Source organism: Quercus lobata, chromosome 8, assembly GCF_001633185.2.
Source record: "Quercus lobata isolate SW786 chromosome 8, ValleyOak3.0 Primary Assembly, whole genome shotgun sequence".
NCBI lineage: Eukaryota > Viridiplantae > Streptophyta > Magnoliopsida > Fagales > Fagaceae > Quercus > Quercus lobata.
The window spans coordinates 40,010,665-40,027,103 of NC_044911.1; the positions used below are offsets into that span (position 1 = coordinate 40,010,665).

The 16,439-nt window shown below is 35.2% G+C and overlaps 1 protein-coding gene across 1 annotated transcript; it reads right to left on the reverse strand.

Annotated features, from left to right (window-relative positions):
* Positions 1–273: 273 nt before the first annotated feature.
* On the reverse strand, positions 274–12,224 carry LOC115955334 (26S proteasome non-ATPase regulatory subunit 2 homolog A). Its single transcript, XM_031073430.1, has 25 exons — positions 11,930–12,224; positions 11,734–11,834; positions 11,434–11,554; positions 11,286–11,345; positions 11,079–11,146; positions 10,838–10,880; positions 10,326–10,391; positions 10,186–10,224; positions 9,985–10,067; positions 6,491–6,605; positions 6,177–6,251; positions 5,403–5,561; positions 4,072–4,179; positions 3,888–3,992; positions 3,658–3,798; positions 3,464–3,568; positions 2,956–3,177; positions 2,623–2,736; positions 2,193–2,408; positions 1,613–1,672; positions 1,407–1,520; positions 1,233–1,318; positions 992–1,100; positions 731–909; positions 274–642 (listed from the first exon to the last, which is right to left on the reverse strand). Exons 1-25 carry the CDS (start codon positions 11,993–11,995, stop codon positions 564–566), a joined length of 2,634 nt encoding a protein of 877 aa, XP_030929290.1. The 5' UTR covers positions 11,996–12,224; the 3' UTR covers positions 274–563.
* Between the last annotated feature and the right edge of the window lie 4,215 nt (positions 12,225–16,439).

The following is a 16,439-nucleotide window of genomic DNA, read 5'->3' on the forward strand; positions in this document are numbered from 1 at the left end:
GCTTTTAGTCCTACATTTTTAGGGTCATTTGTTCCAAGTTTGCAAGAGCAAGAATTATATACTATAATTTATCATTATTTATTTGAATGTTCTCATATAAAAGACCATTGAAATTATGCCCAGACATACATGATGGTAATGCTAATAAATTGAGATAATTTCTAATGTTTCATTATAGTAGTTTGGGTATTTCTCTATCACAAAAAAAAAAGGAAATGTCATTTCTTCGAATCCGGGCCTCACGTTGAGCCCAGGACTCTACGACTCAACTGATAGACTAAATTCCTTTTCATAATAGAAGTTTGCTTGCTAATCATGGCCACTAGATAGTTATCAGACATTTTTCTTAACTAGTTTTTCCTAATAAATATATCCTTGATAGCTTTATATGGTCTTTGCATGCATTGTATTTTCTGCTTGCAAGGAACACAGAAAAAGAAAGGTTAGTAGATTTACATGGAACTATTAAATTGATAACAAATCAAATCTTTAAAAAATTACAGCCCCTATGAAAACTTGGAAAAGAGTTTGGTCAGAGCCGCAAGATATTTCTGGAACCAACTTTAGTGATCTTCTTCCCTATAATTAGGATTCTCCTTCAAGATAACGAAACCTTCCAAAATAGGGGATAGCGGAATATATCTACCAAAAAAGAAAAAAGGTAATGTAAGCAACCCAATAGCATAGCTTTTTTTTTTTTTTTTATGAAGACATTAAAGGGAATGCATACTTCTCAGTCGCCAGTTCTGCTCTATCACCAGCAGCCAAAAGCACCGGTGTCGTGTGTGTCTGAAAACCAGTGATAGTCTTGGGACGACCCGCCTGGCCAACAACATCAACGGCTTGACCCACACGAACAGGTACAGATATAGGTTTGTTATTCTCATCAACCGTCATCAACATTCTTGGCTGTCACAACAAAGAAAGAGAATTGACCATCAATAGCTAATGAATTAACTAAAAAAAAAAAAAGAGTAGAAAATCCCCAAACCTGCATGGCCAAAACAAGGAAGTAGAGCATGTAATGATATTTTCCCAATATCACTGCTTTCATGTCAAGGCATGCATGTAGCATGATAACGATTCCAGCAAGTGCAGTCCTGTTAGATAGAAGGAAATTGTTTACATGATATATGAAAAAACACTTCTCAATGACTTAGGGCGGTAAAGATTAAATATATTTTAAACAAGTAAGGTGGGGTTGCAAGGTTCCATGCAAAAAGATTACTTACGGGGATAGCAAGAACCGTTCAGAATGATACGGATTAAGAGTTAATAATCCTTTCCCCATATGTACAAGACCTTGAGCAATTCGCACCTGTAAAAGAGGGGACTCGATCAATATTTCTGAACTCTATGAAATATTGTACAGAACAGTAAATCAAAGAATTCATTAGAAGCATTACACAGAAAAGAAGGCTGGCATCCTTGTAGTAATAACTTGAAAGATTCCGAAGCATGCCGGCTATTCGAGCATTGTTCGTACCCGCACCTATCAATCCCAACGAGATTACCGCAGCCTGTTGAATCCAAATATATATTTTTTAGCCTTAAAAAGGCAATTGAAGAAATAATGATACAAATTTATACGAAAGTTCTAACATTGTATTACCATTGCTACTTCTGAATCTGTGTCATGGCTAAGTCTGCTTAACGTGTCCATAACATTGACCTGACCAAAAATGGATCAACAAATTGGTAAGCAAGTCAAAATCATGGAGAGAGAGGCTATCATGAGCTTAAAAGAGATTCAAACAGCTTATAATTACACCCCCCCCCCCCCCCAACCTCAAAAAAAGAAAAGAGTCAGATTCAAACAGCTTATCTGCACACATTATAGATATATAGTTTCCTTAAAGTTGATGAATAGTCAGATGACTCAGATTACAAGCAAAATACAGAAAGTAATAAAGATGATAAGACTTGCATTAAAGGTTATCCTTGAATTTGGGGATTGGGAGTAAGGTGATTTAAATTTGACTAGATGAATTTTATTAATTTACTTATCCAAAACTTAGGAAGCATTGGAATAGCCATTTATTATAGTCAATCCAGCTGAGACTGATGAGCAGGCTTTCTAATCAAACCACCTGCGGTCATATCACTCCTTTGAAAGGAAAAAGGTGCAACATCAGCTTTAGCAGACTGAATTGACACAACTGAAGGGAAGCCAGAGCTAAAAAGATAAATACCTTAGGGTTTGATATGCAAAGGAGGCCAAGAGCCAAAGGAACAGCGTGACGGATATTCTGCTCTCCATACTGCAAAAGATGCTCTAATGAACGAATTGCCATCTCAAGCCCTAATTCTTCAGCCATTGCAACCATAGCAATTCCAAGCACAGCAGGACCCTGGTGAGTTTCACTCTTGTCTAGGTGTTGTGAGCAATGACCCAGAAGATTCTGAACCTACACAGAGAAAAGTATCAGCTACTTTGGGCAAGTAAAAGAAACTCATAAATTATATAATTAACTACCAAAAATATATTCTTAAGTTACACATACACCCCACAACCTCACCCTCCACCCATTTTGAAGAGGAAAGTGCCTTTTGAGCCAAAGCTCATTTGCATTAACTATAAAAACTTACAAACGGTTGATTAAATAGCCTTTTAAAGAATACCTTAAGAACATTCCCTGTTCCAGCATAGGCACATGACAGTAGTGTCATATCACAATATTTTCTGATTTTTTCATTAAAGGTCTTAGAAACTTCAGCCGTAGCCTCCACACTTTCCTGTCAAACACAAGAAACTTATTCAAAAAACAATCATAGGGATAGAGCCATAATGTTCAATATTGTCACATTGAATGACATCTTTTAGGCTGCATTGATGGTAAAATATGCTAGACATCAACCATGCAATAAAAATCAACATTGATGGAATTTACAGAATGGATAGACTAAGAAAAATCCATTGTCTCAGATAAACTAGAACAAAAGTAAGAAGGTTACCTGCTTCCCGAGGTACAGAAGACCAAGGGCTAAAGGTAGAAGCCGAGCTAGCGGCTCCCCCAACTCTGACTCACTTCGATCCATTAATGCAAATATAATTGCCTGAGCAACCTCTTCATTGCAGGAACCCACATATATTAAACCCAAAGAGAGTGCAGTGAAGGAAATTACATCAAGTGGGCCTTTAGCATCATTTAGTATAGGAACCAATTTACTCCGTAACTGATAAAAGAGTTAAAAGTTAGCTTTCATATGAAAAGACATATTATAACACTTTTAGCCCAAATTTTTACAATTTAGAATTTTCAACCAAATAAAGTAATACTATTTGTCAACCTTAGTAACCAGTAGTGAAATAGAGCATGCATCATGTAGGATCAGTAAATACATGCACAGATGTTGTTCTTTGCATGAAGGATACAGAAAGACATCACAAAACATCCATCAACATAAATATGATTGTCATGGCCCAAAAGATTTATTCACATAAAGCAACAAGATACTTCACCTGCTCATTCTGAGTACCAGCATAAGCAATCCCAAGGCCCATTACTGCCCCAATCCGAATGTATGGGTCTTCTTTATCTATATGCTCACCTAGAAGTGCCAGTGCCTGAGAAAAGAAGAGTGAGATTAAGATGCAATTCAGATCATACGATCTTCAGTGCAAAAAAATAATAATAATAAATTGATGAAACTCACCGGATCACAATCATTCTTTATTCCACAATTTACTATCCCCACTCCTAATAATGCGCCAGCATTGACATGGGTGTCACTTGCATGGAAATACTTGTCCATTTGGGCAAGTCCAGAGTCAACATCCCACAATAATATCATACCCTGTTAGGATAGAAGGCAGTGAGAATCCCGAAATCAGGTTGAACATATAAGAAGAGATAATAAACCACAGGCAGTAAAGGGATGCTTACAAGACTTGCAGCAGCACTAGTCTTCCCATGTTCTTTATTTTTGAAAAGCCAGTTAGCAGAAGAACCAGAACTCGAATTGTCTGAGGGGACTGTCATTAGCTTATCCTGCAGCAAAAATAAGACTCAATATCAAGAGAACTCACACCCATACGATATCTATCATGCAAATAGCAAAACACATTACCTGACCAAAGCCAGCATTTACAAAAGCATTAACAAAGGTGGCAGCAAGGTTTTGTCTAGCTGAATCAACAGTTGCACCAGCACTAGCCCGACCATCAAGCAAGTGTGCCTAAGAAAACATGAGAAAGCAAATAAATCAATATGATACAAATTCATTCAAACATATAATGAGAACCTAGAACATTCCTCTTTTTTTTATTTTTCTTTTTTATCTTGGTTTCTGGTAATTAATGATTATGATTCCTACCTATCTAGTCATATAGGCTACCAGCACGTTGCATAAAACAGATACACACACATACAAGTAATGATTTTAATGGGGGAAATAAGTATATAAGTGATGTAAAGAAACAAAAAGACTGGCATAACATCAGTATATTGGCAGCAAGTATTCATAGACTATGCCATAAGGAATTGGAAGCATTGCAATTAAAGGAATAAATCACTGCATAAATAATAAAAATATTTAACAACATTGTTTTCTCATCAAGGTCTCCTAACAAAGAAATCATAGTAGCTACCTGCTTGACTTTCCTCAAACACACACACACACACACACACAGACATAATAGTATATATAATAGTCTCAAAAATGTATAAGCACTCACTCCACCCTCAAAAAGAATGATTTTACTTTCTTTCTTTTTATTAGAAAAAAATTTTACTAGAGTAAACAGAAGCAGCAAACAAGGAGCTTCCTAGAAATTACAATCAAAGATTCAAGACATAAGAGCAATACTTTTATTGTCTTAAAATTAAGGCCCAAATATTATTATCAGTCATCACAATATAAAGTTCTTTATTTGAAAAGGCTACCTTTAGCCTATGAACTTTGGCTCAAATGGCACTTCCTCTCCCCATAATAAGAATAGGTTGGAACAGGTTGGAACGGTAGTAAAGTCATGGGTTAAAACTGACTCTGTGGTAGTGTGACTAACCAATAAAAAAAATTAAAAATGGTATATTGAACTTTTATTATCATTTATGGGAAGACTCCAAATAGGACAATAGCACCACTCAAGAGGAACCCAAGACAGAATTTTCAGCTATCTTTTCAAAAAGAGAGAGAGGGAGAGGGGAGATCAAAAAGAAGAGTAAAGTAAAGCTTCATGATCTCACTTGATGGAAATCCTCCATGAACAATATGATAATAAACAACGCTAGGGCAGATACCTTTAAAATATATAAAACAACCAACTCTTTTTCTTTTCTTTTCTTTTTTTAAGTTAAACAACCAACTCTTAAATCTCTAGAAAACCAAATTAAAAACTGTGGTCATTGAGGGTCAAATCTAGTCCACCATTATGAATTATACAGATCAAAAGCTCAAACCTTATAGATATCTTCAGGAGATTTGGGCTCCATAACCTCAATATCACGAGCAAGTGTTAGATAGCCTTCACTTAGCTTGGTGTTGTTTATAATGTCCTGTAATGCCTCTCGGTCATCATCATTGGCAGCCATCTCTTCATCTAGCTCAAATGTTATACCCTGCATTGAAGAACAACAGTCAGCAAACAACCAAATATCAGTTAGCTATCAATGTACCAAGTAACAAAAATCCATATATAAGAATAGTTTAAATTGACCTCTTTCAAACAAAATGACAACAGAAACTCCCTGACATCCAATCCCATGCCTCACTCACAAGTTTCTTACTACTTGCACCCTCTCTTATTAATCATCTATCATAATTTACTCTTCCACCATGTCAAAAAATACCAACGAACTATAAGAAATTACCAAACTCCACAAACCATCCAAAAAAAGAGAAAAAGAAATGTGCTGAGCAAGGACAACAGTCTTGACTATTTCATCACCCTATAATAATACCCAGCAACAATGATCAGGACAAAGTTTAACTATATTAGACAGATACTCTAACCCAACAAAATGGACATGATTGCCTTTAAATACAAAAGAGGAAATTCCTATATAATCCTAGCAACGGTGTCAGATTGCTAAATAGTACGTTTCATAAAGAATACAAAATCAAACTCAATCTCTAAAAAGAGAAATTCATCCATATATTAGAAAAAATAAAAATAAGTTAGTAAACAATGTAAACTCAAAGAATATCAAAAGTATGTAAAATTCAAGACTTACATGTCGAGCAAGGATGTAACAGAATTGCTTCTTTCTCAGCTGATCATCACAAGATGTAAATACTTGCTTCACATACTGCCAACAAATACTTTAGACTATGAGAACCAAACCATACTAACACTTTAAGGATCACATCATAAATTTTGACAAGTATTTAATAAGATTTCCTAGTAATGTGTAGCTATGAAATTCTTCAATCAATGAAGAAACATAATTCCTCTAGCAGCTCTTCACCAAATAAAAGCAAACACTGTTCACAATTGACTAGTAAGGAAAGGATGGGCTATAAAAATAACTTTACTTAAGGTACAAACCTGCATGTTATCCAGAAATAGGGCAATCTGAAGCGCATTTGGATACTCCTCAAATTTTATATAAATCATGTAGGCAATATCTAGGACCAACATGTCATCAGGTCCAGGGAGATATCTGCATTATGTAGCAATGTGAAATGTCATAGAGAGAGAGAGAGAGATGCGGAGATAAAATAAAAAATAAATAAAAGTAACATAAAAAAGTTTAACTCTTGACCGTGCAAATTGGTATACAATACTTTAACTCTTGAGTAGAATGGGGTTTGTGAGAAGTGGAGGAAGTGGATATACGCTTGTATTTCTACAGTCCATTTCTCACTTTTGGTTAACAATTCCCCTACAGCATTTTCAGTAGTTCGCAGGGGTTAAGGGAGGCCGATCCCTTATCACCACTGCCTTTTGATCTGGTTGTAGAGGTGTTGAGCCAGATTTTGAAGAAAACTAAGGAGAGGGGTGGGGGGGTTATTCATGGATTTGAGTAGGGCCTGCTACAACTAAGACACTAAGTATCTCCATATCTTATTTTGCTAATGAAACCATTTTATTTTGTGATCCAAATATTGCGCAAATTTTGTATATAAGAATGGTGTTGATTTGTTTTAAAGCTCTTATAGGCCTGAATGTCAACTTGGGCAAGAGTGAAGCGGCCCCAATAGGCAGAGTGGATAACATAATCAAGCTAGCAGATATATTACATTGCAAAGTTGGGGGAGCTTGCCTATTAGTTACTTGAGTATGCCTTTGGAGGCATCCTTTAAGGCTCTTTGTGTGTGGAATCCTCTATTAGAGAAGATGGAATAGAGAAAACCTGGTTGGAAGAGATAATATCTATCAAAGGAAGGAGACTAACCTTGCCGAAGAGTATGCTTTCAAGCTTACCAACTTTTTATCTTTCTTTATATACTATTTCAATGTTCATAACTAATAGGCTTGTGAGACTTGAAAGAAACTTCTTATGGATTTTAAATACCCTTTGGTGAAGTGGAATACAGTTTGTCCACCTATTGAGGTAGGCAGTTTGGGGATTAGGAAAATGGTTATGGTGTTTTGGGCATGCAGATACACATTTTTGGTGTTGGGTGATTGCTTCAAAGTATGGGGTGAAAGGGATGGGCCATGTAGAGGGACACATGGTTGTAGTCTTTGGCAAAGTATCAGAGCAGGCTAAGACAGTTTCTCTCAGCATGTCCTTTGAGGTTAGAGATGGCACATGTGTAAGGTTTCTGCACGACCAATGTAGTGGACATCATACTCTAAAGGATTTGTACCCTGACCTATATGCGTACTCAGTTGACAAAGATGCCTTAGTGACATAGGAAAAATTGAGAAATTTGTATACATGTGGTTGTGGTGGATTAAGGTTTAGGAGGATTTGTGGAAATAGGATTTAGAGTTGTTGAAGAAAGAGTTATGGGATTGAGTTAGGAATTAAAAGGTGGTTTATTGTGTTATTTATTTGATGGCTATTTGGTATAAGAAAGTATGTGGGGATTTGGGGTTTTGATAGGTAAAAGGAAAGGCTTGATTTGGGGTTTTAAGGAAGAAGAAGAAGAAGAGGAAGAAGAACAGAGAAGATAAAGAGAGAAAACACGTGTCTCAATGCTCAATACACTCAATAATTAAATTAATCAACTCTCATCTCCTTTGAATACATTGAGCACAATTATATACAAAGACTCTTGTCCTAGTAGTATTAGGACTCTTGGTTTGACTAGTAAACTAAAAGTCTGAAACCTAATAAAATACTGACTTGAACCCAAAGAAAATAAAACCTAGGATACTTAGGATCTCCTAGAAAATTCTAGACTCAACTAAAGTACCAAAATACCCTTAATTCGCAGAAATTGCTATAATCACATATTTTCCCCATAACATAAATTGACCATAACTAATAAAATATAAACCCAAATAAAAAACTATTGCAACTTTAAAGACTCAAACCTAGACCTATAAAACTACATGAATTTTACTTTAATTGGACTTTACACATGGAGCCCATATAATAATTCTTGAATAGGCGAATTGCAAAGTAATTTTACATGAATCTTCCATGGCTGCACCACTTAGTCTCTGATTTTTTAGACGGCCATATGAAAGGCATTCAGGGTCAGTATGTGCGATTCACAGAAACTTTCAAGATTGGAAGTTAGAATCCGTGAACTCCTTTCTAATCCATATTTACTCTCAGGTGCCTAGAGGGGAGGGATTTTATAGGATGAGATGGTTCTTGAATGAGTGGAAAGTTTGGCGTTTGTTCCCATTATAAGGCTATGGTAATGGCACCAATGCTATTTTATTCCCTTGGAGGAATATTTGGGGTGCTAAGGTCCCTAACCAAGTGTCCTTTGTTTGGACAGCAGCTTGGGGTAGGATTCTTACCTATGATAATTTCATCAAGAGGGGATACTTTATAATTGGCTGGTGTTGCATGTGTCAGTGCAGTGGAGAAACAATGGATCATTTGTTGCTCCATTGTGAAGTTGCATATATTTTGTAGAGTGTAGTCTTTAAGGGACTCATTGAGTGTTGTCATCAATGGTAGCAGACCTATCGTTTGGTTGGAAGAATTGGTTTGGGAAACACTGGTAGGATGTTTGAATCCTTACTCCATTATGTTTGAAGTGAATAGCGTGGAAGGAATGTAATAGACGCACTTTCAAGGATATTGACAGCTCTCTTGATCAATTGCAATCCTTGCTAATTCAAACTTTGTTTGATTGGTCTCACATGTTTTGTTTTACTCGTTGTAATTCTGTTCTTGAGTTCCAAGACTCACTTTGCTTTTGTATGATTATATGATTTTTAAAGATTCTTCATGTTTCATTCATCATCATGAAATTAAAGCAATCTTCTCTCTTAATAAAATTATTACTTATCAAAATAATAATAATAACCCCCGAGGCAGAAGGTTATGTTTTACTGAACATATTAGATCATTGATGCAGCATTTCATACATGGAAAAAAAATTACGTTGCAATATTCTTTAGTAAATAAAAACCTGTTCATCTCAACCCTTAACAAGCAGCAAAAAGGTCAAAATTATTATAAAGTATAGTAATCCAAGTTCTTGAACAAGAGCAAGCTCAAGTCATATGTCAATCTTTTCGGGAGTTGCATGGTATTCTCTTGAGACTTGCCTATGTTTTTTGAGCCTAAATGCAGATATCTCTTTATTAAATAAACTTTCCATGTGAATTGACCAGAAAACAAGCAATAGATGACCAAAACAGAAATGACAATGAAACATACTTTTTTTAATGATAAGTCACACACACACCCAATTGGTCTAACCATGAACCCCTCCCCCACCGCCAAAAAAATTCCCATGCTAGTTATAATCCCACTTAGCTTGCAATCAAAGAGTTAAATCCCATGCTAGTTATAATCCCACTTAGCTTGCAATCAGAGTATTAAATGATTAATCCTTATATATGTTAAATGATTAATCCATCGGATAAGCATCTCCAAAAATTTATGGTATAATCCCACTTACCTTGCTGAACTCGTTAGATAGAGACATGTCCTTCGGAAATTCGTACTGTCAACATGCTCAATTAAAAGATCAAGGTCTTCAACCTAGCATTAGTCAGATATTACATATCTCAATGTTGGCCAAACACCAAAAGGAGAAAAAAATGACAAGCAGGAAGGCACAACAAAGGAAAAAGATCAAAAGAGCAATACTGCTTGGTACCTCCATTAGAAGATCAACAGCTTCAGGTTCAGCATTGTGCTGCATAGCAATTCGCATTGATTAGAAACAAACCAAACCAAAAAAAAAAATCCTATCAAATGTCACCTATAGTCATATTGTCACATGTTACCGAATTATACCTTCATGTGAAAAGCAACTATTTGTTGAACAAGCTCCATAAGATCCTCAATTGGAACTTCTTCGCTCTGTTATGGTAAATTCAAAGAAAACATAATTAAAATTAAGAATGAGTTCTTAATGATAAAGCATGGAACACCAAAGAAGATGATAACTCTAGAGAAAAATATTTATCAAAGAATGTTCCACTCTAATCACAGATATTGCACATATATCAGAGCAATGAGCATTATTACAATGTAATACTACTCCAACAACATACTGCATGATACATAACTTCAAATTCAGGGAAGCATGAATATTGTAGTGCATGATAGTAGAAATTTAAAGCACCTTAATCTGTTTTTCAAGGTGCATATGAAACCAAATTTTAAATCTTAGCTGTAAATGCACATGAATAGAAAGTTTTTTCTCACTGATTTAAAAAAGAAGATTTATAGAATGCTCCCAGTACCTATAACAAGCCTTTTCATAATGAAAACTATCATAGAATTCAATAAGATTTATTTCTAACCTGTCGCTTAGCATATTCTTGTGAAATTTCTCCAGCTAAGTTCCTGATTAAAAACAAAAAATAGTAATAAAAATCAACAGTAAGTGATAGAAATATTCATTTATATGTATTAAACTTCAATCACTGCTAGTAAAAAAAACTCTAGAACCTATAAACCTTACAAAAAATATGACCAGAACAAACAACATACCACCTAAAAACTCAATGCTGACCATAATTATTTTAATCAAATGGTGCTCACCTCACATATTCATGGCCCCATGAGCCAATATCACCTCCTGAACCCTCCAATCGATATTTTAAGCTATCCTAAAAGAAGTGTCACAAAAAAAAAAAAAAAAAAAACAAGAAATGAAATAAATATTAGTCCCAAACAACATCAAAGGAATTTACATTTACATTTATAAAGAGAATTAACTAATGGAATCAACAAAACTTAAATTCATACCCTTTCGCCCTCTGCAGACATGGTGAGAGCCAGAACGGATAGCACATCAGCAAGGTACTTCTGCATTGACAAAAAATAAAGTTAATTAGATAAGCCCGGAAAGCCACTACTTCCATAATGGACAATGTCCAACCAAACAAAATTATACCTTCATTTCAGAGTCCCCCATGGTTTCGTAAAACGCCTTTAACGTTCCATAGTGTGGCCGCAGAAATTTCAACGGCTTTGGGACCGAAGTCATGGAGCTAGTAGAGGTTCGGATTTCCTGCCTATAATACCAATTTTTTTTTTTACATTATTCCATACAACGAGCTAATAATGTTCACATAATTAATCTAAAAAGCCCAAAAAGCTAACAAAATCCCTAACATTCAAACCCTAACCCTAAAATGAAAATTTTGGTTTATAACCCCAAAAAGTAAGTAAGAGTGAGTTATAATAATATTACCTCATGCTCTCAAGAGCGACCTTCTGTAAATTAGGGTCAGCATCTTGAACTCTCTCCACGTAAAGCTCCAATTGCTGCTTCAGTGCCAGATCCTCTTCCGACTGCAATTTGCAATACACGATCAATCAGCACAAAATCACTACTACTACTTTCTTTGTTAGTTTGAAATTGAAATTGAAATTGAAGGGGTACTCACCAGATCTTCGTCTTTCTTCTCCTCCTTCTTGTTCTTCTTACTATTATTATTATCCTCCTTTGCCATTCTTTCCTTTTTTGTTAGAAAGAACTCTGAGAATTTGTGTTTGGATTACAACAACCAAGACGAAGAAACCCTCGTCTCCTGATGAGAAGAAAAGAAGTGAGATGAGTAAAGTAAGACAACCAGGTTGGAATGGTCTCTACGCAAAACAGATACACTTCTACTACTACTGCTACTACTCGCTGCTCTTATAATCCTTGCTCCATTTCTTGGGAGGGTGAGGGAATAGGAATCTCGCCTCCTTACGAAACCTCGGTGGCCCAATAGTTTTTTTTATATATTTTTAAGCCCATCCCCCTAGTTCTAATAAATATCACTTCCAATCCAAGGCAGGCCCATTTGTTTCAAATTACACTTCTATTGGACCATCGTTTTAAAAATAATGCCCAAGTTGTTTTATTATTAAAACCAGGCGAAAAACATATTTTGGTCCCTACATTTTCAGTCGATTTCTGTTTTAGTCCCTAAATTTTTTTTTTACCGCTTTTAGTCTCTCTCCTGAAAAACGCTTCCATTTTAGTCCCTGCCGTTACATCAGAAACGGATATTGCAGACGTGGCAAACGGCAAACTTAAATAATAATAATAAACTAATGTCCACGTGACCTAAATTAATAATAAAAAATATTTTTTAATGCCACATCAGCATCTAAATTAAAAATATTAATTTATTAATTTTAACTAAATAAAAAAAATTAAAAACTAAAAATCTTATGAATTGAGATCTAAGTGTGCCTTGAACAAGAACAATAAGAACACAAACCCAGATCCAAGAACATAAACCCATAAATTATTTATAAAAAAAAAAAAATCTAACCAAAACCAGAAATTCCGATCTCAAAGCCAACCCACAACCACCAAAATAAAATCCCCAACAACCCAGGCCAAGAAAATCAACCCACAGCCACAAACCCAAAAAAAAAAAAAATGTCAACAGCTCAAATCTAAACCAAAAGACAGCAAAAAATAATAATAAAAGACAAGAAAAACAATTTCTTAGGAGCTGATGGATATTGTTAGCAAATTTGGGTTCGTGGATATTGTTATGGATTTTTGTTGTTTTTTTATTTTTCTTTGTCTTGGCTGGTTTCAGTTGAAAAAGAGAGAGCAAATCTGGGTTCATGAGAGAGAAAGTGTGAAGGGAAAAATGGGTAGGGGGGTTAGAGTGCTGGGTTGAGCAGCGGCGGTGGCGGAGCAACAGCAGCCGCCGCCCCCGCCCGTGTCGGTGAGGAAGCTGGCGGCGACGCTTTGGGAGATGAATGAGATTCCGTCGCCGATTCCGAGCGTCAGAAAGAGCTCCAACGAGCGGCGGATGAGAAAGAAGGAAGCGATCAGAGGTAGAGAGAGAATCGCTCGGTCCATGCACTCCGGCTCTCTGCCGTCGCATTTGTCCGATCCGTCTCACAGTCCTGTTTCTGAGGTTCGCGATCTTCTTCTCCTATAGATTCTTTTGCTTCTTTTTTGAAATTTTTTTTTTTTTTCTGGTTTTGGTTTTTTTTTTTTTTTTAAATAATTTATGGGTTTGTGTTCTTGGATCTGGGTTTGTGTTCTTGTTGTTCTTGTTCAAGGCACACTTAGATCTCAATTCATAAGATTTTTAGTTTTTAATTCTGTTTTTAATTTTTTTATTTAGTTAAAATTAATAAATTAATTTTTTTAATTTAGATGCTGATGTGGCATTAAAAAATATTTTTTATTATTAATTTAGGCCACGTGGACATTAGTTTATTATTATTTAAGTTTGCCGTTTGCCACGTCTGCAATATCCGTTTCTGATGTAACGGCAGGGACTAAAATGGAAGCGTTTTTCAGGAGAGGGACTAAAAGCGGTAAAAAAAAAACTTAGGGACTAAAACGGAAATCGGCTGAAAATGTAGGGACCAAAATGTGTTTTTCGCCTTAAAACTATTACTTAGGTTTGTGTATATGCACTAGTATAATTAAAAATTAGTCGCTAAACCGTGCGATGCACGGAATTTTTTTAGAAAAATTATATATATATTTACTTTCTCAAATTAATAATCACTTGGAAATAATAAGATTTCATCTTCTACATACTATGGTTCAAAGCGTTCTATGAAAGTATTATTATATTTGAAATACATTATAGGTCTGAAATAGGTTTAGATATTCTAACTCAAGTTTCAATACTATTGAAGATTTACTATAGCATAGTTATATGAACACAAATTTTAAGGTCACATGACATAACGGTTTTGACTTGAGGTTAAGGAATTTTACTCTTTAAGTCTTTGTTTAATAATTACATAACTAATTAGAAAAGAAACATTGAAAATAAATACATAAATTTGGTGTACCGTAGTTGAAGTTAAAAATAAAATACATAAATTAAAAATAAATAAAATACTTATTAAAATAAAGTTCACGTGACTGGGTGTTAGAGACGCAAATCAATAAAAGAAATATAAAATTATTTTATTCAAATAAATTAATAATAAAGGTGCTGAAGTTGGAACTTGGAATTTATTAGTAGTAAAAGTTGAGTAAAGCTGTCAAGCACATAAACAGGAAGGACAAAACAAAAGAAACTGAAAAGCCAAACTAAAACAAACAAAAGCCAAGAAAGAGGTTCTGGGTTATTTAACGAAGAAGATTAAGAAGTGGGAGGAGAAAGAGATGAGCGAAATGGGACTCCGGCAATGTGGCGGTGATTTTCTGGCGGCGGCAGCAACATAGTGAGAGACCGTAAGTTAATATGTTACTGAAATAGGGGAGAGAGATATTAGATCTAAAAATTTTTCTTTCTATTTAAACTGAAAATCATGGTCCGGTCTGGTGTGATTTTTCTGACCGAAATGTGATATTTCGTCCGGTATAGCCGAAACAACTCAGTATAACCGGTATTTGAACCAGAACAAAACACAAGTCTTTTGGTACCGTTTTAAGCTCAGGTAAGGAAAATACCGGCCGTAGCGGCCGGTACGGTACAATATCGACTCCATTGGGTGAGAGAGGTGATGGGTTTGGGACATTTTTGGAACTTCATAGATGGTGAGAGTTGGGGATTTGGAGGTGGGGTTTACAATGAAACCACGGATTGCAAATGGATTTGTACCCATTAGATCTGTGTTTGGGTATGGGTTTGTAGCCATGAGGTCTGTATTTGGGTTTGCCATGGGAGAGAGAAAAACTCAACACAGAGAGAGACAGGTTGTGCTTGAGGGAGAGAGAGAGGATCGAGGTGAAGGCTATGATATTAGACAACTATCGGGTGAAAGCTAATATTACAAAACTGTTTAACTGAAATTTTTGGATTAAAAATAGTTTTTTTTATTTTTTATTTTTAATAATGCTGACGTGGAAAATTGTGGGAGATTCAAAAGCTTCGGTTATATATATATATATATATAGATTATCACAATTATACTTTTTGTAAAGGAGAGATTCAAACTATACATAGTACTAGCTCACATTTTTTTAAAACCATACATTTCTAAAATATTTAATGGTTTATCATTATATATATGATTTAGAATTTAATTGGATTTAAACTCTTTGGTTTTTTTCACCTAATAATTAAAAAAATAAATGAAAATGTGGCGGAAAATTGGACTCCAATTGAAATCCAATTTAAAATCTAATTAGATTTGGATTCTTCGATTTTTTTACACTTAATGATTCACTTGGCACAAAATTAAAAATTAAATGGAACATGTGCCGCAAAATTGAGAATCCAATTAAAATCTAATTGGATTTTCTCTGAACTTTGGCTACTAATATATATATATATATATATATATTCATATTTATTTGGATATTCCTATATTAGTATTTTTTTTATACAATATAGAATTATATTCTAGCCTAATCTAAGTGTATATGTGTGTAAAGTTCCTCGGTCCTTGCCCCTCACACTCCACAAAGTGGAGTGTGAAGTTCTCTCTAATTTTTTTGAATCACCTTCTATGTGTGTATATAGCTTCTATTTATACCCCCCAAGCCTTATTCTTAGTAGTAGGCTGCCATAATGGGGGTCAAGAGATACTCGTCTTTTCAGGTGTCTCCTCCCATGTTTTGATTATGAAATTAGATTTTAGGGACATGAAGCACTGTTCAGGTTGATCATTCAATAATAAATGCAACCAGTGACGAAGGGGAACATTTAATTAATGTGGAAGTTCCTCAAACACTTCGCATAGGATTATGTTCGTCGTCAGCTGCTTCATCGGCATTGAACTCCTTGGATGTGTTTGGCTAAAAGGCCATATATCATCGCGTGTCAATCCGAGGATGTAGGGTCGTTTCCCACGGTTGGCCCTTATTTCCTTTATTGGGCCTAGGCTCTTTCTCCCACTGCATATGGTTCGAGTCCATTTCCTTTGTTTGCTCTATTCTTCAATGGGATTGCTCGTGGAGTACAATTCGAAGACCACCCCCTACACATAGTAATGAATTATAAACATAGTCCACAAAAGAGAAGTACTATT

Bases quoted from the DNA above. Each gene is read 5' to 3' on its own strand.
- LOC115955334 (XM_031073430.1), bottom strand. From the start codon at position 11,995: ATGGCAAAGGAGGATAATAATAATAGTAAGAAGAACAAGAAGGAGGAG. The intron at 10,392-10,837 runs GTTAGAAATAAA...TTACCATAACAG, and splicing joins AAGAATATGCTAAGCGACAG to AGCGAAGAAGTTCCAATTGA. The intron at 1,319-1,406 runs GTAATGCTTCTA...CCTCTTTTACAG, and splicing joins ATGCCAGCCTTCTTTTCTGT to GTGCGAATTGCTCAAGGTCT.